The sequence below is a fragment of the Brienomyrus brachyistius genome, chromosome 2 (assembly GCF_023856365.1).
Source record: "Brienomyrus brachyistius isolate T26 chromosome 2, BBRACH_0.4, whole genome shotgun sequence".
Lineage (NCBI taxonomy): Eukaryota > Metazoa > Chordata > Actinopteri > Osteoglossiformes > Mormyridae > Brienomyrus > Brienomyrus brachyistius.
In genome coordinates this window covers 29,766,586-29,793,006 of record NC_064534.1, presented here as the reverse complement: position 1 = coordinate 29,793,006, position 26,421 = coordinate 29,766,586, and the positions used below count along the sequence as shown (strand labels likewise).

The following is a 26,421-nucleotide window of genomic DNA, read 5'->3' as shown; positions in this document are numbered from 1 at the left end:
ATTGTAACATTTACCGTTGCTGATGAGTAATTAAAGGAAGCAATTGCCGTTAATAGATGAAGACAGCAGCACAGTGACTGAAGCTACAACTCGATAATTCTAGAAGTGGAGTTTCCAACAGCAACTGCTCTTATCTGAAGAGTTTGCTTGGGTTTCCACACCTTAAACGTCACTCTAAGTTCAGATCACAGCAACCCATAAACAGATAAAATACTACAACTGAATGAATGGCTAATTACCATTGAAATATATGCGACAGACCGAAAAAAAAATCTAATTGCTTCTAAACAGGATCATGATGTTAGTCAAACCTTCTTCAAAGCACATCAGATTCAGGGTTATATAAACCCAATCAATATCTCCTTCATTATTTTTATTCTTCATACTATAGAGTAATAACCGCTCAGACTCATTTGTTTTTGCAAGACTAAATGTTTTTGACATAATTTCCATGATTTTTTTTTGAGGAACTTTGCCAGTGACTCACAAATCAGCCAGATAGCAAATATCACATTATCTTGTGAGAAGAAGCTGAAACCTTCATTATCAGACCACGGACACCCTCCAAACATCATAACGACTTTGGAACATAAGCGGAGTCAACGTTAAGCCAAGGGAATTCCACGACCACAAAGGATACCAATTTCTTTGACAATGAAAAATAAATACTTTATTTTGTCTAGCTTTGAACTCCTGTTAAGGGGTATAAATCCCTTGAAATAGTATATTGACCTTAGCTATTGCTTACTAATATACAGCAGATGGTCGTCTTGTGGCAAGTATGAAAATCACACTATGAAAGAAAAAAAAAAAGCTAATGTCGCCATCTGGTGGCTGAATACCCTCAGTGCTATTTAAAAAATCCATTCCTCTATCGCAATACTGAAGAGCTGCTGCATGATCATGGCGATACTCTTGTGTGTCGGATTCCTGTCAAAGGCCAATGCTTAGTGTTTTTTTTTTTTTGCCCAGCGGTAACTTCGAATTGATGTGAAAAAACATCAGCTGTGTAAAATGTGAAACATGGTTATACTTTAAAGCAAAGGTTAGGAGAATTATACGGTTGCTCTCCCTACAACAAACAAACAAGCAAATTTATTTTTGTATAGCGCATTATCACAACATTACATTGTCTCAAAGCGCTTTACAGCATCCGCACCCAAAGCCCCCAGTGAGCAAGACAAAGGTGACAGTGGCAAGGAAAAACTCCCAAGAAGGAAGAAACCTTGGGAGGGACCAGACTCAAAGGGGGAGCCCATCCTCCAGGGGCCGGCAGGGATACAAGAGGACTGAAACACAGTAGTAACTGGAGAAACAGCAATAGTAGCTGGGTAAATCCTCCCAGGCTCTCAGCACCACTGCCTTCCACCAGTGATTTGACCTTAAGTGTAGTGATTATGGTGTAAAAGTATTGCCCTTTTAGTAAGCGAAACCCCTCCCCATCTTCTCTCGATACTCACAATGGCTCACATCATAGACACGCTGACGATCACACACAGTAAAATAACTCAAAGCAGTTATAAAATCTTTTATTATGCAATTTTATAATGGACAGTATGCCACTTAGAAAGACCAATTGACATTCTTTATATATTCTGCATTAAAAACAAATGCAAAACCAAGAACAAAAAGAGGGCAAATAAAAAATAAAGCTTTTGGAGGAATTTATATACACACATAAAAGAAGGGCAACCTCTGAGAGGACGACAATGACGGCTCCCCTGCAGACGTCACTCTTACGCTCTCGGATTTGTGCAGGCGCCCTTCAGCACCTCCCACGGATCCCACACCGAAAACGGCACGGCGAAACCACTCCCGATGTGGACACGGGGGGTGTCCGGAACAAGCTTGAGAGAGACAGAAATGGAACAGACCACTGAAAGAGGCTGGAGGCGTAATAGCTGCATTTGGAGCGGAATGGTGGCAGACTGGAATCACTCTGATTAAGCCCCATCATCTCTCAATGAACCAATCAGTACTTCCCCCTCTTCTGGCAGGGTGCTTAGGGAGCTGTGTACGTACCGAACTTCATCTTTAGTCTTCCCCCTTTTTAATCAGTATCAATCCTCAAATAAATAGAGCTAGGTAGGCCAGGGTGTGTGTGTATGTATGTATGTATGTGTATATGGTTGAACCAAACAGGGTTGCAACTTTGCACACTTTAACAAAATTACATTTTCATTTCACCATGCAGCAAGCAGGTTGAAAAATAAACTGGATCCCCTCAGATTATGGTCCACAGTAGTCGGTATAAACTTCTGCTGTGTATATATATTTATATATATATTTATTCCTTCTTTATTTAGTATTGTCTGATTTTAATAAAACCAATATATATTTTAAATGGTTTGCAGTATAATACTCAAATTACACTTAATAATAACTTACTCATGCTGAATTCGTCTTCTGCATTGGTGTGCCAATGTTACAAACAGGCTAATAATTAGCCTGCAAAGGATTCAGCATAGTTACCGTTAATGTTAATGTTTCCATTCTTAAATTAATTGTACAGTTCTGGGGGGTATGAACTATAGTGCATATTATTAAGATAAAGTGTTTAACACTAAAGTTAAATGCAAACAAAAACGTTAAAAGTCATTTTATGGACAAAACTCACCTGACTAATCTCAATGTGTTAAGCTATTAAATTAACGTTGAACTTGCATAAAACTTGCTTATCATGACAGCTACGTTAATGATTTAAAAAGCTTAATATGCAAGAGTCAGAGCTGTGCTGAGCTGCTCATTTGTTTTAGACAAATAACACTCAAAACATTAAATGTCCACATAGTGCAGCGCCCGTTCTGGTTATTTTGAACCCTTTTCTCTGAACATACTGTACTGGTGTTTTACAGCATTTTGGATTTGTCTTTTAGACCTGAAAACGCATGAGCGGCACTGACTAGTATAGCTAGGCTAGCTAAGTAAACATCTATAACGACGGAGGGCAAAAAAAAATAAATAAAATTTTCACAAATATTTTTCTCACTTGTCGCTATGGGACCCATAGCGCCGTATCCCATGTGATTACGTGAGCCGCACTGAAAAAACGACACAAGGTGACTGAATCTGTGACATCATCACACGGCGACGATGACAAAAGGTCTACACATGGGTGCTGTGTGTGTGGAGAGATACAGAGCCCCGGTCTGAATGGGCCACATGCTGGGGCTGACGATTACAGGCCCAATCCGGAATGCAGAAGATCAGAGCCCATTTGACCTGGGAGTTTGTAACACACTAGACTAGTACTGGTTATAAGGGAATATGATCATACATCATGTGAAACTGACATACTGGAAAAAATATGAGCAGTAAACTAATGCAGAAGAGTAATTATGTTTCATTCATACAATGGAATTTTAGCATTTTCCTAACCCTCCCCCCAACACACAATTATTTTATGATTAATGTTGATCCCTTGCAATATCACAGGATATAAAACAATGAAATGGTAACATGGGCAAAGAAACACACAGTTGTGAATGCAGCAATGAGACCGGCGCGCAGTATCTGCACCCCGTGGGCTGGGCGGCCTTAGCCTGCACAGAGGCGGAGACGCCTTGCATGTGCAGAACACGCCGTGGCCTTGAGCTGCTCCTCTTCTGAGGGCCACTGTGTGTTGGGTGGTGACTTCGGCAGGTGTGGGGCTGTGAGTCATTACGGCCTTTAACCCACGATGCACCTACCACAGTCTCTCACGCATATACAAGGAAAGACAATATGCCCCACGAACAGCCTTTAGGACTGACAGCAGCCTGAAAAACATCGGTCCAGATGCCCCCCCCCCCCCTCCATTGTCCAACCCTGGAGATAAACACCACCCCACCCCAAACTGATGACATAAAAACCTGACACTCATAAATCTTTTGTTTTTTCCACAACAGCACAGCTACCCTGCCAAAAGGTATACGTCAGCCACAAAACTAATCTGAATGCCCCCCCCCAAGAATGACTATCAATACCTACTTCCTTTCCATGTCCAAAAGCATCCAAGCTGCTGTTAGTAAACTGGTTGCAGAGCCACACCAGAACTCCCACTTCAAGAAAGACTTATTTCCTATTTTTTGGAAAGTGTCGGAAAAAGTTATGATTTCCATTAAAGAGCATATTTATTAAGGTGATGACAATGGTTGGCAAAACTGACAGTTGCTGGTCCAGTGGATTCACTTATTCATATGGAATCCTGTGTGTGTTTTCTTTTTTTACCTGTGGACAACTGAACATAGATATAAACCCCTTAAAAAGGGGCAGCTTGCTTCGTTTGGTCTTATTTTTGGCACATTAACGACAAATACCCCATCTCACAGCCACTCAGTGACCCACACACACACACACACACACACACACACACACACACACACACACAAATGAACAAGACACAGTAAAAACAGATGCTCGAATGGGTAAAACTGCAGTCTGACTGCACAGACTGTCCAAAACTAAATAAACATGAAACGCAGAGCCAGCCTTATGTACAGCAAACGTGGCGGGTTAGTGTGTCCACACTAACCAGCATAGCTTCGCCAAGGCGGACAAGCTCCACCTGCCTCCCCAAGCCAACACCAACAGCTCAGTCTCTGTTCCAGACAAACGCCCCCCTGCGGTAAGCCGGTGCGTCGAGGTCGTGTGCAGCCAGTGTCCATGGGGTCCACCTGGCCGTCTGTGAGCTCCGCGTCCTACTTGAAGTTGGCATAGTCGGAAAAGGCATCGATGTACTCCTGGACCACTTTGTAACAGAACTCATACTGCTCCTGCAGACCAGCGACACAAAGAGAGAAGGACGGTGATATGCAGGGGGGCACCACACCACCCACTCTGTCGCATCTAACTCCATCGCTACCTAACGGCATGTATGTTTGGAGAACGGCAGTCTCCATTAATCATTCCGTGCGCTGGAGTTCAGTTCCTGGTGTAATGCTTTATGTGGTGGTGTCTGGATATAACAGGCTGACTCGTTTTTAAACGTATATTAATACACCCAAAAAGTAGCAGAGCGTCAGCTTACTTTACCGTGAAGAAATTTAAATCTCATACACACATCATGACTAATTTTTCCTGAAATTAATGCAGGATAAGGCGTCACCCAGTAGGTGTTAAACAGCTGCACTATCCTCACTTCACTAATTATTTATATTAGAAATTTATGCTAGATAATTCTTAGCAAATTTAATCTGTCGAATTAACGCCATGCAACTTATGCTGCTACGCTGTTTCTGTAATAGTGACAATAAAGATCTATCTTATTTTCATGGCAAGAGGATACTGGTATTAAAACAGACTGAAGAACCACAAAGAGAAAAACTTCATAACTATTAAATGTTCACACTGGAACGCAAAACATTTTTAGTCAGTAGTTAGTGATGTCATACAGAAACAGAAAATCAGTATATAGACAAGTTCATATTTGCAACTTCATATATTATTCAGGTCAAACTGCAGATATTACTTAAAATATCAAGCATGAAACAGTGAAGGCTTTTTCATGGGAATCATTGCGACTACGGAGCAATATACAGAATGAGGGAGAAGCTTGGATTACAGTCCTGTGAGGTCAACACAGGCTCACCAGCGTCTGCGCCACCTGAGGTCAACACAGGCTCACCAGTGTCTGCGCCACCTGAGGTCAACACAGGCTCACCAGTGTCTGCGCCACCTGAGGTCAACACAGGCTCACCAGTGTCTGCGCCACCTGAGGTCAACACAGGCTCACCAGTGTCTGCGCCACCTGAGGTCAACACAGGCTCACCAGTGTCTGCGCCACGTGAGGTCAACACAGGCTCACCAGTGTCTGCGCCACCTGAGGTCAACACAGGCTCACCAGTGTCTGCGCCACATGAGATCAACACAGGCTCACCAGTGTCTGCGCCACATGAGATCAACACAGACTCACCAGTGTTTGGACCATGTGCGGCCTCTGCAGTCTCAGGCTCTTGACCGTCTGGAAGACATCTAGGATGCCCTCAGCCTTCACCCTCTCCAGGACCGTGCTTAGAGCACAGAAGGTTCCGGTTCTGCCCGCCCCGGCACTAGCAGACACATAAGTCAACATGTAAGATACAGGGCCCAGGGGGCAGAACTGCTGCCTCACACGTGCTAGGGGTTCGAACCCTGCCTCTGGTCTGTCTGTGCAGAATTTCCCCATGTTCACACGGATTTCCTCTGGGGTACTTCCAGGTTCCTCTCCCAGCCCAAACACAAGCAGCTAAGCAGCATTTAGAAAGCTACCTATAATATGCGACGTGTGTCTATATGAGAAGACAGCCCAGTCCAGGGTATCCCTTGCTGTCTGGGACAGTCACCAGACCCCCTGGGACCTGGCTCAGGATCAGGTGAAAGACAGCATGAGCCCTATTAAGGGTCCTGTAACAGGAGAGGATCTAGAAGCACCTGCTGCCGCCTCCCTCCACATTCCTACCAGGGGCTACCTGCAATGCACGGTGATGGGGTGGTTTCCCGACTGCTGCTGCTGCTTCTGCACCGCCGCAATGATGCTGATCATGCCTTTCCCATCCGCTGGGATGCCCACCTCCGGCCAGCCGTGGAAGTGGAACTGCCTGACGGCACGAGACCGGTTCTCCTGGGGGATGGGGGGACGTGTCAGCAGGAGCGCTATGTGTGCTGCCACACGAGACGTCCAGGCTGAGCACTCACCCTGCTGTTGGTGACCAGCAGGTCTCTCACAGTGTAGTTCTCGCACACCTCCTCGCGCTTCAGCTCGATCGCCATGTCCCCACAAACCAGGGTGCCCTCAGTGGGCCAGTACTGCGTGCACTTCTCCTGCAAGGAGAATGATTGGATGAGGGTCGGCACTCGTAAAAGCAGGGAGCTAGTCCGTCTCTGCCCGAAATCCAGCTCTTCCTCCTCCTACCTGTCCTCTCTCCTCCAGCTCAGTTAGCATTACGATAGAACAGCTCCTCCACTCCCAGATCATCCTCCAGAAGTCCTCCAGCGTGTGTTGCAGGGGGCCCTGGCACGCCATGTAGGCGTCCTTCTGTCTGTAGCCCTGGGGGATCGAAACCCATTCAAACCTCGACACCTATATGCCTCAAACCCCCATCGCCACCACAACCACCCACCATTCGAACGCTTATAAATGTACTATTGATTAAGTCTATTCCAGAGTATACAAAAATCCACACATAAATGAGGAGATAAACTCAGCCCTGGGAAAGTTAACTTGACCATTCAAGATGCAACAGTTGTGGAAGGCTGCTGCCTCCGAACCAGCGATGGTCAAAGGCGTCTAATCATGATGAATAGAGGTTCACTTGAACGCTACAAGGTCATAGTTTAGCTCGTCTCTGCTGGGTTAAATGAACGGCAACAGGTGCACACTGGATACTTTAAAAAACAAACGACAAATGAACACCACAATTCCAGAATCGGGCCGACGTACGACACGCCATTGCCAAGGTAGAGGAGCTCACGCACATCGATGAAAGAGGCATTGATGTAGTCCGTGTTCTCGTCACCTCTCTTGACGGGGATGATGACACGGTTGAACTCGTCTGCAGGGGAAGCAGATGGCGAGGACGTGGTCAGCGGAGGTGATGACCGAAACGCATATGCTCTGACATACCAGGCCGCACTAGGCCCCGCCCACTGGCTGACTCACATGGGATGATCTGCAGGACTCGATTCTTCTTCATGTTCGCCGGAAGGTTCCCTGTCCTCATCTTGTCGTTCTGGATCTTAACGGAGGTGAGCTTCTGCGAGGCAGGACAGCGTTCAGGTGTTAGTGATGCAGCTGCTACAATGATGCTTTTCCACACGCGCACAGGTGCCGACAGGTGACAGCTTTACACTCGACTGTCCCGAGAAGAAATTATGTGACCCACATGACACACAGACGTCAGCAGTGACAGACATGGATGCTAGGAGAAGCACGGACCTTAAATTCAGCTTCCATGCCCCCACAGCCCGCGCCGGGGCAAGGGGCATACAGCTTGGCCAAGTGGGACTCCAGAGATGTGACCTCCAGCTCTGTGTCACCGTACAGGTAGTGCTCCAGCAGGGCTTGGAAGATAAAGACGTACTGCATCTGCGGGGGGACAGAGGGATGGGAACAGGAAGGGAGGGGGAAAACTCATGAGAGTTCACAAGTTTGGGAAACCCACTTCCGATGGGAGGATACTTGAGATTTAAATTCACTGAGAGTTTGTTTCTTAACCTTGCATGTAGTCTACAAATTGGATTATGGGTCTGAGTTTGGGATGGTCTTTGATCTGCGCTCCAGTGCAACACTCACGTCGGTCTGGACCATCTGGCAGCGCTGCGCTCGGATGCGGGTGACGAAACCAAAGACGTCCACTTTCCGCTCGGCTGCCATCATGTCCAGCATGGCGTCGATCACGATGAAGGTCCCAGTTCGTCCAACACCAGCACTGAAGAACACGGATCCACGGCACAGACAGATAAGCAGGCGGGAAGCACATGCACATACACACGCATACACACATACATACAACAGCGATATTAAGTTCAATTGATGCAAAGACCATTCGATGCTCACACGCGGACAGCTAACAGTAACAATAAAAGCTAAAATTACACTGATGTAAAGGCTAAAAAAAAAAATCAATTTTATAAAAAAAAAAAATCTAAAATCAAATTATATTTTGGCACATAGTTGCTGCACATGAGCTCAAAGTCATGCACTGCACACAGTCTCACCTGCAGTGGACCACGATGGCCCCAGCATACTGAGGATTGCAGGCCTTCACCTTTTTCAGGAACTTCAGCATGCCGATGGGAGTGAAGGGCACCCCAAAATCCGGCCAGCTGGTGAAGTGGAACTGAGTGACAGGACGCTGCGATTTCTTTCCGGAAACGTCTCCCACCTGGGGCAGAGGTAGTCCGAAGTCACACCCACCCCCGGTGTCTGCAGGTTACAGACCACGTAGCCGCTATGTGGCTAGCTCTGGCTCACTAAGGGGGGGCATCTTATTTTATACCGGCAGGTTAGACAGCATAGCCGCTATGTGGCTAGCTCTGGCACACTGGGGAGGGGCGGCTTTACAAACTGGAATGGCAGAGGGCAGGATGTAGCGTAGTGAGCCCGGTCCGGCCATACAGCACCTGCTGGATGCAGAACTTGCGGATGGTGTAGTCAACCAGCACTGTCACGTCCTCCACGGAGACCCGGACGCTTCCGTATGTCCAGCAGCCCTGGTCAGGCCAGTACTGGGCACATTTACACTGGGAGAGATGGAGAAGCATCGCTAGTAGACCATGTGCCGCTTAACCATCAACAGGTCACTCAAAATCTGAGGGACCGCTATTCACAGCCAAACTACAGTTAGCTAAATGTTTATTTGAAGATAAAGTATGTTTGCCATTATTCATTAAGAGTCATTGCTGACACTGTGCTATATATTTAAAAAGTCATGGTTTCTGAAAAGCCCAGCAAGTGTGCTGGCATTATACTGGCTATACGAAGCTTTCCAAGATATTCAAAATTGTTTTTTGCGTAATAGAAAAATAAGAAATTATTTTGTTTTACTTTATTACCCAAAAAGAAGAAAAAAGTATATTTTCTGTCTCGTATGATTATTTCTAAGTAAACAGAGGACATACATTTTTGTTTAGGACATTTGCAGTTTTTTAAATGTGTAAATTTACTTTCATTTACTTAAAACACATTTTAGCTTACTTCCTTCCTCTCCTTCAGATTGGTCACCATGACGATGGTTGCAGTGTTCTGCTCCCAAATCATCCTCCAGAAGTCATTCACTGTCTCCTCTTTTGGTCCTGGGTCACAGAGACATCGTTTTTAAAATAGAAAAAAAAAAAACCACAGACAGACGGCTGGTTGGCCAGTGAGCCCCATAACCTGAACAATGCAGCTGAATTACTATGACAGCCTGGAACACAGCGAGTCTGCAGTCCCAGGCTGTGCTCAGCCATATAAACTCACAAGTGTAGTGTGTCACTTTAGATCAGGGTTTTTCAAATCTGGACCTTGATTCCAAATCCAGGCCTTGATTTCAGGTCTCCTAGGTAGTTAGTTTAATAACTACTGATTCTGATTGGCTGGAGGATTCACACCTGGCTCACAGGTAAAGGAAGGCTGGAAAATCAGCAGTGCTTGGACCTCGAAGGACCGTGATTTGAATAATGGGGTTTTAGATGTTACTTAGTAATCTCTGCTCAGTTACATCAAGAATCAAAATGAAGAGACTTCCAAACCTCAGGTTTAACTGGGATAACATGTATCCCCCAAAAGACAAATTTACTTAAGCACTTGTATTAATAAATCATATGCACGGTCATTTTTAATGCATGGTACAGTGCTGTCCTCGTTAACCTTTAAGAAGCAACATCACCCTGGATGAGCACATCTGAGGGCGAGCTGAGCATGACTGCTCTGCATACTTACCCTGAGCAGCGATGAACTTGTTCTTTTCCTGATATCCCTGTACAAGCAAGAGAGAGGACAGGGAGAGGTGAAAAAGCACCCAGCTATCAGACAGAAGCATAATAAGAGCGGTCTGGCCTCAGGCAGTTACATAAGTTGGACGTTGGCCTAAAATTGCCGTTTCATTTGGGTTTAAGAAAGTATCTATCTAAAAAAATAAAAGGAAACTCTTATAAAGTGTTATTCAGTGAGCCCGTTAGTCCTGAAGTTTCAAAAACAGAAATTATATAAGGAAAAACCCACGAATTAAGATGTCAAATTCCATACTTCAGCATCAAGTGAATCAAACACAAATTGGTGGAGATTTGCGGAGAAATTTTAGTAAAATAAAAACCATAGCAGTAAAACCACAAAACAAGAAGCCAGCTTCAATAACATATAATTCTTTGCTTTACTTAGTCGACCTGGAACTCCGGCTGTTTTTCCTGTTATTCGAAGCTCTAATTTTCAGTATAAAAACCCGATATGCAATCCCTTAGCACGCAGCGGCGGTCGAGAAGCACGAGCATAAACCCATAACCTCCCAACCAGAATTCAGCATATCCACCAGACAGTATTAAGGAAGAATAAAATTATATCTTCTTTTCCAAGGACCTGTAGTCAATTCAGGAATAAGGTTATAAATTTTGCCTAACACAATGTGGCGAGAAGTAAATCAAGTGAAAATCAAGGACTATTAATGATCGGGTTTTTATGTAGATCAAGGGGTATCAAAGCAGGTACCATGGCCGTTAAGGACACACATCCTAAAAGGTCAAAGGCATTCCAAGCAGAGGGACTTAGATGTAGTATCTGTGAGCGATGTACCTGCTCATCACTGAAGAAACGTAAACACACATTAACGCAGTGAGCTGATGAATGACAGGAAAAGAGCATGCAGCCCACAGTGACAACCAGTCAGCAGGCCCACAGATCATCCCCCCACCCCACATTTCCTGAGGAACTCACGTTGATGTAGGAGGCATTGATGAAGTCTGAGTCTGGGACACCTTCCAGCAGGGACAGGTGAACTCGGGAGTGATCGTCTAGAAAGAGGAAGAGTAAGGAATAAATCACCCAGAGAAAGCAGATAAAACTACACTTTGCAGGCATGATTTAACTCCTGAATACTTGGGCCGATGTATTAAGTATTCTTATTTGTACAGCTTAAATTCTGACACTTTTGGGCTTTGTATGGCAGATTCGGTCTGGAAATACCATTAAACAAGAAGCAATAAATTAAGATCCCGATATGTTTCTCTTGGCTGCTGCCCTGATAGTACTAACAGATGTTTAGCGCTAGTGGCACAGAGTATCATGCAAAAGCGGCACATGGAGGCAGTACGGTTCTGTGCAGAGTGACTCCGATCTGCTCAAACGCGAGCAACATTTTTAAAAAAAAACTTGTACTTCTAACGAGAATAAGATCCAGTCTCCAACAGTAACTCTGCCCCAGCAGGCAGGAAAAAAAAATCAAAACTAATAAGTAGTAATTATTTTCATTGCTGCCAAAAGAAGACAAACTTTAGCAATGAGGGGAAAAAAATCTACAAAGAAGTGAGCTGAAATGAAATCAATTTGCAATTAAATCACGTCCTGTCATTCCGAGGGGGGGGGGGGGGGGGCTTCTATACCAATTGTCCGGTCATGACAGCCAAAAGAATCACATGACACAGGAACACAGGAACCACACAGGAAGGGGTGGGCTTATGGGATGGGCCTGGACTTTCCCCTTCGGAGGGAATGGGATGCAGGCAGAAGCAGGCGAAACAACACACAGAGCAAACCAGGAAAATACGGAGACATTCTGGTGGGCGAGAGAGAAAAGCACAAGCCTAAGGAGGAAAAGAGAAAGCAGCATATAGAGCATTTGTTTAGGAAAACAAAAACGAAAATTTCTGCAGGGAGAAGCACAGGTGGAACTAATCAGCAGAAGGCAGTCATGTGGCTCTCACTCCTGAGGCAGCCATAGGCTGCTCCGGTGACATCACATGAAATGCGTGGACTCCACACGAACACACAAAATAGCAACAGTTAGGACAGAAGGTATATTCAAGACATTCCGCTAATTCACAAGGGTGAAGCAAACAATTTTCAGACGAATGAACGGACTGGCTGAACTGCATGGGAGTCACTGGGGGTGCGAAAGTCACAGGCCGGCTCAGCGATGATTCGTTCGAGCGCGCGGCGGTGGGAGACAGCCAAACGTAGGCTGGTGCGTTTATCTGGCCAAACAAAACGCAGAGCTCTACGCTTGAAAAGAGAGCCAAGGGAAATGGAAGCGAAAAGAGAGGGAGGGACATGAGGAGGAGGAGGAGGAGGACAGGCGGCACCTACAAGGCAGGATGTTGACGTATCTGTTCTTCTCCTTGTTCTCCTCCTTGGCTGCCGCGTCGCAGGTGGCTTGAATGGGGCATACCGGCAAGGCCTGCAGGGACACAGACGTGCAAACGTCACCATAGGCCTGGCAGAGGGCAGCGCGGTACTCCCACGTGTGAACAGCAGGGGGCGACTCCAGGCTTCTGTGACAGCTTGAATTATAACTAAATGTATCCATAAGCTTCAGGACTGCAGTGATTTGATTTCATAATCATGTTTATATATTTATTCTATAGTAATCAAACTAAGACACATGGTTATCAGTTGGCAGAAAAGCTTCCTAAAATATCTGGCCATGTTCTGACTTGGGTTTTAACATAGTTGGGTTTTAACAGTCAGCTTCTATTGGGTGTAAGTGACAGAATGGCACAGTGACATGTATGCTGGGTCTGTACAGAGCTTCCTGAGTTGGAGCCGGGCCTCACATTGAACTCCTCCCGGAAAAGCTTGTTGTCGTCCGCCATGCGACGGTTCATCTCCTCCTCCAGCTTGTCGATGGAAAGGGGCGGGTACTTCCTGTTTGTGCTGGGGGAGCGGGCCAATAGGGGCATGGTCTGCATCTCTGAGAGGGAGAGTGGCAGATGGGGGGAAAAGGGTGGAAAACAGAGGAAGGAGGTGAAGTAGCCATGCTATTAAAACACTTAATAACCCTGACAACTGCACAATCGCCAGGGCTATGCAAAGATGGACAAGCTACATCGGCATTGGACTTAACTCATAACCAAAGACTACAAATTGCTAGCAAGACTGCAGAGTGACCACTAGATGGAAATAAAACACAATGAGATGCTTGATCACTAGAATGAAAACATGCAAGGAGATCTTTAACAAGCTTGTTATTTTCCACAAAGGCATACTGGATGCTGTCATCTCAAACAACGCTGATGCCCCCTCACTTAACACAAGTGAAGTTCCAACACAATATCTTATCATTAGAGAGAAAGAAAGAGTCAACCAAATGCAATATGAGGGGGGGAAGGCCCAGGTGGAACTAATCAGTCAGTCACGTGACTCTCACTCCTGAGACAGCCATAGCCCCCCCCCCCCCCCCCCCCCCAAGTTCACAGGAAATGCGTGGGCTCCAGACAGACACGCAAAATAGCAACAGTTAGAGCAGCAGTGCTATAATCAAAACACTCCACTAATTCAAACCAAACCAGACTATTTTAACGGGAAGGAATGGATAGGTTGAACTGCACCGGCATCACTGGGGCCACATAAGATAAAGGGGGACTTCTGCCGCGGACTTTTACATAACAGACTGCTCAGCATTGATCCGCTGAGCACATGATGGCGGGTCACAAAGATACTGCTGTGGGCACGCTGGCGCCAGGACAAAGAGCCCAGCCAGGACGGCGGGCAACGGAGGTGGAGAGAGATACATGCAGATAAAGTGCAGGATACCGGTGTCGTCGGCTCTGCCGTTGGATAGCCGGAATGAGTTGGAATGGCTCCCGGCCTGCTTGTACTTCTTAAACCTGTCAATCAAATGGCACAGAAAAATGAGAGAAAGCGTGAAAGCGTCGCCTGGGCTCCCCGGACAGGCTGCCAAGAGTACGTGTTCAGCACATCAGCGCTTCCACATCGCTTTGGCACAGAGACAGCACTAGCCAACCAACGTGCAACAGAACGCCTACTGCCTGACGTCGTTTGCCAGCGTACGAATTACATGATTGATTCATACTTAGCACGGTGTTGTACTCAACAGAAACCAACTAAGATCCATTCACTGTCCGTTATGTCTGATCCAGGTTAGTGGTGAGCTTGGAGCCACTTGCAAGAAGAACAAGGTACAAGGCAGAGGATACTACAGATGGGGGGTCAGCCCACTGTGTGTGTGTGTGTGTGTGTGTGTGTGTGTGTGTGTGTGTGTGTCCTGTGCCAAACAGTGTGCGGCGTGAACCAAGACGGCACACGAGCAGGACCCGGGTATGACGACGGCCACCCCAGTGTCACACTGCACTGCACTGCGGGCAGGCGAGACGACGAGCAATGGATTCCCCCGTGATGCTTCCTCACCTTAGCATGCACAGCACGATGATGATGAAGATGATGACCAGTAGGGAAGACAAGGCCACCATCACTGCGATGACCGCCCTGTCATCTGTAGGAAAATGTGAGAGGGAAGGAGGGTCAAGAGGAGCAGGGGATAAAAAAGCAGCCTTTCACACATTTGGCGGGGAGGGTAAAGGTGGCTAGAGGCAGAGGCTCAGAGGGACACGCAGGACCCCGAGGACCGAACTGGGACACACTGCCCTAACTAGCGCATAACAACACATATAAACTGGAGGACACAAAGACAGAGGAAATGTAAGAAAGCCCACAAAAACGAGTGCAGGATTCAGTGAGATGGCATCCCCTGTGTGTGTGAGAAGCAGTTTTACCAAGTGAGTAACACAGGAGTTATTCACTGAATGCTGACTCCTAACACTGACTCCCAAACGCTGACTCACTGCAGGAGGTTCCCCAGTACGAGTCAGTGCCTGGCTGCCACTAACCAGTAGGAAAACTGAAGATCTTGCTGCCTTACCTTGTCCCGATCCATCTAAAAACAAAGAAAAGACGATGACATCAGCGGTAAGCATGTCATAAAGCCATTCATTCAGATTCATCGATCCAGATTATTTCTAGAAGCCTCAAGTAACTGATATTCAGTCGATGCGAGGTTCCCGTTTTGGGTTTCGTCTCACAGCGCAAGCACCAGAACGTCAGGTCACCAGTGTCTAACACGACCTGTGGGCACTCTGCCACCATCAAGCCTGCTGTGCACCTTTTCAGGCCAGCAAAAATTAGGGACGAAGTGCTTCTCCGGCCCCTCTGTTCTCAGTGCTTTGAGAGCAGAGTGGAGTAAGCGGCACTTCCTGTTTTATCAGGAAAAGCCTAACAGAGGCGTTTAGTTGTGAAAGGCAGGGTGTTGACACCGAGAGCAGCAAAACACATCCAGTCATCTTTAATCTGCAGAGCTATAACACACACAAATGTGCCCGGTGACACTGTGACATCATAAAATAAGCCAGTTTCCTCTTAAATATGATTCCATATCAACGTGTAGGATATGGATGAATGAAATGAATTGAGTTGAAGCGACTAGCAGGCAGGGGGAAGGCAGAACGGTACCTGGTGCGGTGGTGCTGGGGGCGATGCTGTGCCCAGCGGAGGGCTCTGTGGGGGGCTCAGTGGCCGTGGGGCTTTCGGTGGATGTATCAGGTGCTGGTGTCAGGGCAGGTGACACAGTGGTACCATTCTCACTGCCCGTACTGCCGTTGTGAGCTTGGGCGGTGGCCGCCATGACGAAGGGAAAAGTGGTGGGGGGAGGCGCAGGGGCGGATCCGACACCGAGGACCGGAGTCATGATGGTGAGGGGGGGTCCGTCCCCGTCATCGCCTGCTGTGACGACACCGGGGGCTGCGCTGGCTGCATTGGGCCCAGTGGGCGTGGTGCTGCCAGTGGATGTTGTTGCCACGGTAACATGGGGGACCACCGTGGAGGGCTTGCTGGTCCCAAACGGGAGATCTTGGAAAGAGACATACGGGGACGTTTACGACGTTTACGTGACGAATCCATCACTCTGATGTGAAAGATTCCTATATTGTAGAATATCTGCTCTCATATTCCATCTTGAAATTATGAAATTATGAAATAAAAAGCTGCCTGACCAAATTAATTCCCCAAAAGACGCAGTTATACAGTGGAATCTCCCAGGTGGGTAACTTGCATTGTAAATGAGCCATCAGTACAGGCAGGACTAGAACAAGAGGTTTACACAAAAGCCTGGGTGAAAATCTGTCTCAAATAAAAGAAACCCGCACAGGAAAAGTAGCCAGGAGATTCTAACAAGAGGCTCATCAGAGCAAGATTAATTGTGGGACAGAGCAAATGGAAGAAAATCCACGGCAAACCACCGAGACCCCCTTACCCTCGCATGAACGTGAACGCCATCTGCTCACTGTAACACGATCATCAACGTAACACATCAGCTCACCCGAAACAAAACAAACACTAAGAGAAGCGGGAGGATCATGTGACCATCCTACCTGACCCAGAGACAGCTGCACTGAAGGCCGCCAGGGTCACAGCAAACAGCATCATACTGCCCTAAACAGAGAAGCATGGTCAGGGAGCAGGAAATCAAAGCTGACACCCGGCACGGCCGCTAACGTGGACGTTTCCGCAGGAGTCTGTCCTCTCTGCGGTGACGCCATGTGGGCGCGAACACACAAGTGCCGCAAACGTGACAGCGGTCTCACGAAGTCACTCTCAGGACCCACTAAGGAAGCCTAATTACGTCACTTACATCTGGGTCACAGAGGCCGCGAAGCCTGAAAGTCAGCCTGACACGAAACTTCCATTAAGGGAGAGGAAGCCAAGACAAGCGGCTGCCTCCAGACCCCCCAGCGGACCGGGGCGGCGGAAAGGAGGAGGCAGAACACGCTTCGCTTCCCGGAGATCCCAGCTGCTCTCCGGAAAGCACCTGACACTTGGTAGAAGGGCTAAGGCGAGACGCCCCAGGTGTGTGCTGGGGTGGGAGGACGGCGTACCTCAGGAAGCGGCGAAGGCATCAGTTGGTCATCCGTTCCCCAGGCTCTGCATCAACCCTGCAAAGACAGCCAGACGGTCACCGGACGTCTCACTCCATTACCGCACAAAAATCCAGCCGTCTTTCTTCCATGACCGCTTATCTGGGACTGGATCACAGTGATTCTGGATTCTTCGTCTCAGGAAGCATGGGGTATGACGAAAGAGAGGCCTGGATGGGATCCCAGCCCATTGTGGGGAACAGAAATGTACAAACTATGGGCGATTCAGAGATGCTAAATACCTATGGAGGAGACCGGAGCACCCAAACAACATGCAAACTACACACACAGATAAACACAGACACAGGAAGAACATATAATCTCAACTCTGCACACACATATGCACACACGCACGCACGCACACACACACACACAACTCAACACACACAAAATCCAGACACGCGGAAAGAACACACAAACTCCACACACAGATATGGGTAGAACGCGCAGATTCTGTGCACACATACACATACAGAGAGAATATCCAAACTCTACACACAGACACAGAGAGAACAGAGAGAACTGCAGTTACACACACGGGAACAACATGCTAACTCCACATGCACGCAGAGGGGGCAGGAATCCAACCACGACATGCGAGTTTCAGGGTTCAGCCCTAACCAATGAGCCACCGCACCCCCCCACCCCACCCATAAATTTCACACATGCTTATCATTACCCGCAGGCATACATGATGTGCTCCCCTCCACCCCATAACAGTCGTGAGGCTGGATCCGACCCCTCTAGTTATACGGGACAGAACAGGACCACAAGGGACCTTGATGTCATAGTCGGTCCCAGGAACATAGTCCGACATGGACCGTTAATCCTGCAGCTGGTTTTAAGAGCAATGGGTGGAGGGGTGGTGGAAACTCAGCGACGTGAGCAAAGTGCAGGCGACACAGAAGCTCCCAGCGGCCGCCCCGCACAGAGCATGGCACACCAGCATGCGGCCGCCCCGCACAGAGCATGGCACACCAGCATGCGGCCGCCCCGCACAGAGCATGGCACACCAGCATGCGGCCGCCCCGCACAGAGCATGGCACACCAGCATGCGGCCGCCCCGCACAGAGCATGGCACACCAGCATGCGGCCGCCCCGCACAGAGCATGGCACACCAGCATGCGGCCGCCCCGCACAGAGCATGGCACACCAGCATGCGGCCGCCCCGCACAGAGCATGGCACACCAGCATGCGGCCGCCCCGCACAGAGCATGGCACACCAGCATGCGGCCGCCCCGCACAGAGCATGGCACACCAGCATGCGGCCGCCCCGCACAGAGCATGGCACACCAGCATGCGGCCGCCCCGCACAGAGCATGGCACACCAGCATGCGGCCGCCCCGCACGGAGCATGGCACACCAGCATGCGGCCGCCCCGCACGGAGCATGGCACACCAGCATGCGGCCGCCCCGCACAGAGCATGGCACACCAGCATGCGGCCGCCCCGCACGGAGCATGGCACACCAGCATGCGGCCGCCCCGCACGGAGCATGGCACACCAGCATGCGGCCGCCCCGCACAGAGCATGGCACACCAGCATGCGGCCGCCCCGCACGGAGCATGGCACACCAGCATGCGGCCGCCCCGCACAGAGCATGGCACACCAGCATGCGGCCGCCCCGCACAGAGCATGGCACACCAGCATGCGGCCGCTCCGCACAGAGCATGGCACACCAGCATGCGGCCAAGTGCTTGCAGTTAAAGGACATGCAGGTGGAGGTACAGGGTGGGGACACACATCAATGTATGAAAGAGCGATACAAAGTGTAATTACGCAATGGAAAGCTTTTTATTGGATAGCATTTACTTTTATTCTACCCATTAATTATTCTAAAGGGAGGCATTTAGAACCCAAAACCCACCTCGACTCAATACACAGGGGTTTCACACCCTTGCTGTATTAGCAGTTAAAAGGTCTGACTTCCCCTCTCATGGTATGTTTGAGTTCTGTAGAGCTGACAGATGGGCAGCAAATCCCAGCCTAAACCCACATCTTTCCTGCTATGAAAAAAGTCAGACAGTCATCAACAGAAGGTCCAAACCCCAATTCTGGCTCACAACAGATCAGTATAAGTTTGACGACTTTTCTCTCTCTCTTGGCAACAACCATCCTGTTGAAAACGAAGACTAAGTTAGTTTAATTTTGAAAAATGGTAGAACCCAGAAGTTGGATGCACATGGCAGGAAAATGAATTGGGCTAGCACAATGGGCGATCAAGTTTGAGGAGCCCTGGCACAGTTCATCTTGGACCCAGACGCATGATACCAGCCTGAACATACAGTCTGAAACCTGACAACCCATTGTTACAAATTGTCGGAAAAAATTTTAATCGAACTTGAAGATCCATCACACACCAAGAGGCCAGCCATAAGTCCAAAGTCAAGGCCGGCCTGACACATAAATGGTAACGCAAATTCACACTGAGGCAGAGCGTGATAAATTATGCCGTCGTCAGCCTCTTCATGTACGGAACACGCCGGCGGAGCCCAGGTGGCAAACACGCACGCACACGCACAGAGCCATGTTCCTACAGCTCCGAAACCAGGTGGGACCTGTGATATGGATGAGCGTCGGCTTCCGCATAGGCGCTGCCTCAGTTACCGTTAGGCACTCGTGCAGCAATGCGCTCGCTCCAGCCCTACGGAAGTCAAGGCTACCAGTGATCTTTCTGATGTGGTCTCTCATGATATGTGGTCTACCATCCAGTTCCTCTATCCACTCCACAAAAAGAACTGGTAGAGTTGAGGAGCATCTTCAGCCACAGGCTCATCACTCCAGATGTGACTGTGTGACCACGCCCCCTCCCCGCCAAGTGCTGCCATTGGCTCCCTGCTTCGTAACCTTATCCAAACTCAATTCTCTGTGCCACCCTACCAGCAGAAAATTAAATACCTTCCATATTTACAGTATTTCTACCTCTCCTTTTACTGCTTGCATTGTACTATACACAGTGCAGCTTCATTGGTTAATTTCTTTATTTTTTTTGGGGGGGGGGGGGGGAGAGACATAGTTCTAGGAGTCTTTTTTTGCCTGATATTTCTGTAATGCTGCTGGACAAGAAACATTCTTTCTCCACGTCCATTCAACCCACAGAGCTCAGTGCTTCAGCCTCGCATCATCCCAGCCTGGCCAGTACGGACCTGTACATTAATCAGTGGTAAGGCAGGTGCAGACCCACCTGATTCTGGAGGGAGGAGCTGCCATGTGGCCATCTCCAGGCCCGCTTTTTAAGGAAGTGCATCTTTTAGCGACGTCAACAGCCCGCAGTGGCCATAAGCTCGGAGTGGATACTCTATACGGTAAGATAATCTAAACGGGTGGCTAAATCTTCTTTATTCATGTCAACGCAAATGTAAAGAAAATAAGGGGTCAGTCCTAAATTACAATCTAAAATGAAATACTGATTAAGGAGACGGGATACCAAATATGTCTTAAGTAGACTGAAATATAGACAGCTGGTTTTTCCTGGCTGTTAGATTACTTAATGACTATAATAACAATGATCATAGTAGCTCTTATTCACGTTTATTTAGCCTGCTGTGTAAGGTGCTTTATTTTAAGAGTAAGTTAGAGTCCTGCCCTAAAGCAATGTTAAGTAAGTCAATGCGTCAGTACCGAAAGCCACTTCCTGTGGGATTGTGGGGGGAAAATTCCCAGGGACTACCATCACGGGGTGCTGTATCACGTCACTTCCACTGGAGATAAGATGAAGGGCTGGGGTGGGGTGAGGTGCAGGGGGGATGTTAGCGGCTGGAAAATCCTTTTAGAGCACTTTTTCACCACACCAGGTACTATACTTGTGGTATTTTAAGGCACCGATTTTCCACTGGTGTATGAACTGGTGCTGCTACTGAATGAAATCACAATGCGAGGCAAGTATTTTGTATTGAATTTGAAAAATGGCTGTGGTATATTACAAGGCTGGGCAGTGTGCGATATTAATCCATGTTACGCACATGGAATTCTCACATTGATAGTGAGCTAGATTAATATCCGGCTTTTTCTTACCTTCGATTCTGAATGGACATTATGGAGCAGCCCGGGAATTTAAGTTTCACCAAAACATTTTTACTCTGTTAGAAGAAAACAAATCTTGGCAAGTTTTGCAATTGTAATGATTATTCCTTTTCAAGATTATCTCGTATATGGTTAAAAATCAGTTTAAAGTTTCCCTCCACTGCTTTTGAATGAGCGCTGCATGCGCTCTCCGAGACGATCATAATCATTTTCATCCTTGCTGTTCAAATCACTCCTAGACGGGTCCGTGAGAAATTTATGTTGAACTCCCTTTTTTGTTCAATAAATACCCAAATATTTATCAAAACAAAATTACACTGCAATATTTGAACATTTTCCAGTACCGTGCTGTCATAGTATATCATACAAAATACTTCATTTCTTGTTATGTTACCCTGGTCTTGTTGTATCTGTTCTTCCAACCAGATTGCAATTAAAGCTTAGATCTCTTCATGCACACATCCACTAATATCATTTTTATATTTAACCTTCACTCATCATTTTCTGAGTTCTTCTTACAAGACTACGGTTGTATTGTCTTTCAGGGGCCGACTACTTGCATAAACAATCGACAAAGAAAGTGATTAAAGTCCCGTCCCAAAATTCCGAAGCACCGAAGAAGTACCCCAGCTGGTGTGGCACTTTAGGTACTGGAACCTTTGTACTGTTACTCAACCGGAAGTCAACGGAAAAGTACCGAAAGTATTGTACCAAAAGTACGGTACCTGGTGCAGTGGAAAAGCGCCCTTATAACTGGGAACCTCCTTCACACTGGGACTGTCCATTCTACATGGTCCCAACATATTCAATGTTCCTCTTTTTCCTTGGTGGTATCTTCCGGGGTTCAACATTACAGCCAGCTAAGAATTATCTTGATTAAGAAAATATTTTTTCAGTACCTTTAGCATTCCATAAATGTCTCCTTTAACTCCATATGTATTCAGCTTGGTTGTGTATACTTACTTTTTACTTTGAATTCTGTTTTTGTGGGATCACTGATCAGCGCACCTCCAACAGATGGCCAAACTCTTTCAGTAACGACTCATTTGGTTTCCTCTTGCAAATACAATAACTGCTGCATTTTGTTGCTCAGCCTGCGGTTTAAAGAGCAAAAGCATGTGCAGGTAGATCTACCCCAGCCAGAACCCTCAGATCCACTCTGAGCCTGACCCTCTCCTCACCTTTACATTTTTCCACAGCATCACAGGTTACATCCCAAAATGTAAAAACCATCCTTATAAACATGTCACATTACCACGGAATAGCAGTGACTACAACTGAGAAAAAAACATATAATTCACTTGTTTCATAATACTAGACACCAAGGAATATTAAGGCAAGCTGCACAATAAATGCACTTAATTTAACAGAATGACCTCTGGCAAGCAATCAGTTTTGCTGTTTTTCAGGTTTGTGTTTGACTAGATTGACTGTCTGGCAGTGAATTCTTGTAACGTCCCCTGATTAGACAGGTCCAGCGAGAGCAGTTTTACTTCCCCAGTGATGACCAGTAACAAGACATGACCATGAAGACAGAGAGCAAAATGTACGACGTGAACAGAAACATGAAGACATCAGCTTAACAAAACGAAACCAGCCGCATGGTCTGCTAACCCAAATGAAACACGTAGATCATTAAAACCAAAAGCTAGATCAAGGCTACTCCGCAGCATCAGAGATCAAAACCATCTATGATTAAGTATTAGGACAAAATGAACTTGAAAACTGAAATCGTGGAACAGCGAGAACCAAGAGTGAAGCAGCAAATGAACGCTAGTGCCCCAGCTTCGCCGTTTCATTCATGGTAAGTCCTCCTCTGCAGCTTCCGGGCTACTGGCAGCATAAAGGCCTCCCTACAGCGACATACCTTATAATTCACCCTAATTTATAAGCCGCAACTGCAACAAACAACACAAAGCAACACTGTGTCTCTGCCAAGACTGAGCAATGGTTCATATCCCCAGCGATGCTTTGTCACATCCTCCCCACCCCCCAAACTCCCAGCAAGCGTACGCTCCCCCCCTGTAAAATCAATCCGACATGAGAACACACATCTCGCAACACGTGATGTATACATCCATAATGAACGTCGATTTCGCATTTAAACCCCACCCCCTCCCGGCGCTGGACACATACTCAACGACTGCTATCTCTATTTTCTCTGCTCATTATTCATGCGACTAGTGGCAGACTTTATCCACAACAACCTAAGTTCTCTTCATATTCATTTCATAACAGGATATTAAAAAACACTAGAGAGCTCAGGGCTTGCTGCTCTGACCACAACATCTGTAGCACATCTAGTTAATGAACGTGAATGTATTTACCGAGGGCCAGCATCCATCCGACTGCAGAAGGGGAAGAATCACCCGCACACATAAGACGCATGGACTCCCTCTGGAAAGACGGCACACATGTCCGTGACGTGCTTTTGCAGCTCCCGTTCCACAGCGTAAATGCTAATCAACCACCCCCACCAAGTCCATCCAGTCAGTTAATGTCCCATCAGTAAACTGCCAGACCGTTTTCATTCAGCATTATTCTCCATACTCCTAACTAACCTCTCAAGAGTCACAGGACAGGTCAGTGGCTTACAGTAAACACCTCCCCACCTCCCCAGGGTGGAACACATACCCTCCATTCCACTACAGTCTCCATGGACCTTTAGCTTTATTGATTCCTGAGTCCCCCCCCCCCCCCCCAGTTAATGTTGAGTCGATTTCATACAACCATGTGACGCCCAGAGAGAGAGGCGACAGCAGGCGCTTATCGCCCAGCCGGAGAACGTGGATTTACCCGGCTCAGCGAAAGACGCCGAGGGATGTAGGGCACGCATGCCAAGCCGCATGCGGCGATGCCATTCCTACCCACAACCTCATACGCTCTCACCCCCCGGCAGTGCCCAGGGTTAAACACACAGAAACAGGCAGAGAACTGCCCAGCCCTTCCATCCATCCATCCGAGCATCAATAAGCACCATATAATGCTAAAAGCATCCACTGATCTTCTGCCTTTCACTGACTGCGCTTTCAAGCAAGTCATACACACGCATCTGCTGCCTTTGCATATGATTTTAAGCAAATTAGGGTGCACACTGAACCTCACTGTTGTTTGTACCTAAATAAGTTACCTCACTGGAAGGCACATCTTTAATTACAGTCCATTATTCCACCTGGCGCAAGCAGTCATCATCCACCAAGAGCAAGCTGTCTGTCAATCCTGCTTGGACACCATGGCAATGTATGCCTGGCACTGCAGGGACGCCCACCAAAGCTGATGGTGAAAATATACTTCCCTGGAACAGACAGCGCTACATGCGGAACAAAAAAGTTTCATAAAAGAAGATGTAGGGGGGTGTAGTTGATTCAGTTTTGGAGGAGCATTATCTATTTATACTATAGAAAAATGATATTAAACTTAGACTTTAAACAGGCCATTTACGCAACCATTTTTACACATGAAATTCAGGTTAAGTTCCTTTTACAAAAAAGCTCCTCCCTTGTTCAAATGGTGCAGGATGGTGGACAGAAATCTCTGAATGCACTAATCTCAGGCACACAAGCATACAAGGGTGATCTACCTCTCCCCATCGCAGACTCGTGTGGGCAGTGTTTTTTTTCTGATTATTATCAGATCTGACAAACACCAGCTCTGGGCACCACGCTGGGGTGGGGGGAGGCTGAAGTTTACTCAACCGGTCTTAAAATTCATTTAAGCACAATTTACTGAAGAAATTATTGAGGTTTCAAGGGCCGCGTAAATACCGTCTCGTGATAACCGCTGATATAAACACGTGTTTTGTCTGCAGTGTGAAACTGAAACAAGGAGTAAATGGACGACGTGAAAAGGACTGTTATATTGCAAATTCCCCCCACGCAACCCATTCTTTTCCACCCGGAACCGAAACGTGCGGCCGAGAGAGTCCTGGGCTCCGCTTATCAGGCGTCGGACACTCGCTGCCGATCCTCAGCTTTATCTCACTGTGTCGCGATCGGGTCACTTCAGCGAGTCGTTTGTTGTAATGCAGCCGCCCTAATGATGTTACGTACAGATGACACAGATACACAGCCAGCCGCCCATAGCGCCTAGTTAGTTACAGCTCACGCCGATGCCCTGCTTTAATCACCACCCATGAGGTGTGCATTGTATTAAACACATGAACACACACACTAATTATATATATATATATATATATATATATATATATATATATATATATATATAATCAATCACACACTCACCACTGTGCCTATTCTTGGGGGTTTTATTAATTATGCCAAGAGAATACGATATATTTCGTTAATGCAGTACAGTAAGAAGGCTGGCCTGAAGAAAAACACAAGAATATTATTTTGTTAAAAAAAAAAACTCACCACGCTTTCCTCTGGGTGAGGCGCAGTCTTTGCAGAATTCCTTTCCGATGCGGTAGCGTGCTTATTATCTCCCCTTTCTCGTCTTACTCGCTTCCCCAATCCATGCCTCCACACCCGGGAACAGTGAGTGTTAGGTGGGTGGGTGGGGGTCTGCTTGTTTGGAATGATCCGACGAAGACGGGCGATCGAGCGGGGCGCTAAAACGCAACCCTAATAAAAGGATCGCCTGATGCCCCGCAGAGCATCCAAGCCCCGCCGCACTTCTTCACAAACCGCGGGCCTGTTTGCTTTGGTCCCTCGCAGCGCAGTGTGAGCAGGATTCCCGGGATTTGCCAGCTACGTCTAAGCGCCTTAATCGCTGCTTTTACTCCGCCATGTTTGGTCTCCGTGCCTGGGAATGGGAAGCAGCGAGTCCCGGTCCGGGGCCCCTCCCCCCTTCGCCGCAGCGCTGCCACCGCGACCCCTGGCGGCGGCCAGCGGCAACATACTTAAGGAATCTCAAGTAGAAGCTCCGGGATGGCTTGTGTTCTATGTAGTTTGATAAGGAAATTCCATGTTTATGTGTGCATTCTTCTCCTGTTTTCGTCTATAAATATATATAAATAGTATTTTAAATTTGTACGCAATTAATTCTATTAAATATTCTTTTATTTCCGCAGAAAGAAATTGCA

At 47.3% G+C, this 26,421-nt stretch overlaps 1 protein-coding gene and 1 long non-coding RNA gene across 5 annotated transcripts; one reads left to right on the top strand and one right to left on the bottom strand.

Annotated features, from left to right (window-relative positions):
• Positions 1 to 1,513: 1,513 nt before the first annotated feature.
• Positions 1,514 to 26,163, bottom strand: LOC125709603 (receptor-type tyrosine-protein phosphatase alpha-like). 3 transcript variants are annotated; one of them, XM_048978214.1, is made up of 23 exons: positions 25,751 to 26,163; positions 17,317 to 17,373; positions 16,813 to 16,873; positions 15,896 to 16,291; positions 15,309 to 15,323; positions 14,798 to 14,882; positions 14,183 to 14,256; positions 13,204 to 13,340; positions 12,737 to 12,827; positions 11,369 to 11,445; positions 10,382 to 10,418; positions 9,656 to 9,753; positions 9,082 to 9,201; positions 8,677 to 8,843; positions 8,252 to 8,387; positions 7,895 to 8,044; positions 7,619 to 7,712; positions 7,435 to 7,511; positions 6,872 to 7,006; positions 6,655 to 6,780; positions 6,429 to 6,580; positions 5,894 to 6,029; positions 1,514 to 4,754 (listed from the first exon to the last, which is right to left on the bottom strand). In XM_048978214.1, the coding sequence occupies exons 2-23, from the start codon at positions 17,335 to 17,337 to the stop codon at positions 4,680 to 4,682; spliced, it is 2,460 nt and encodes an 819-aa protein (XP_048834171.1). In that variant the 5' UTR covers positions 17,338 to 17,373; positions 25,751 to 26,163; the 3' UTR covers positions 1,514 to 4,679. The 3 variants fall into 3 exon arrangements, with proteins under 3 accessions (XP_048834171.1, XP_048834177.1, XP_048834187.1); XM_048978220.1 differs by having other exon boundaries at positions 10,382 to 10,409; XM_048978230.1 differs by having other exon boundaries at positions 16,813 to 16,868.
• On the top strand, positions 5,488 to 5,841 carry LOC125709642 (uncharacterized). 2 transcript variants are annotated; one of them, XR_007382790.1, is made up of 3 exons: positions 5,488 to 5,553; positions 5,626 to 5,733; positions 5,770 to 5,841. It is a non-coding gene; the product is annotated as an uncharacterized LOC125709642 (long non-coding RNA). The 2 variants fall into 2 exon arrangements; XR_007382789.1 differs by having other exon boundaries at positions 5,590 to 5,733.
• Positions 26,164 to 26,421: the final 258 nt, after the last annotated feature.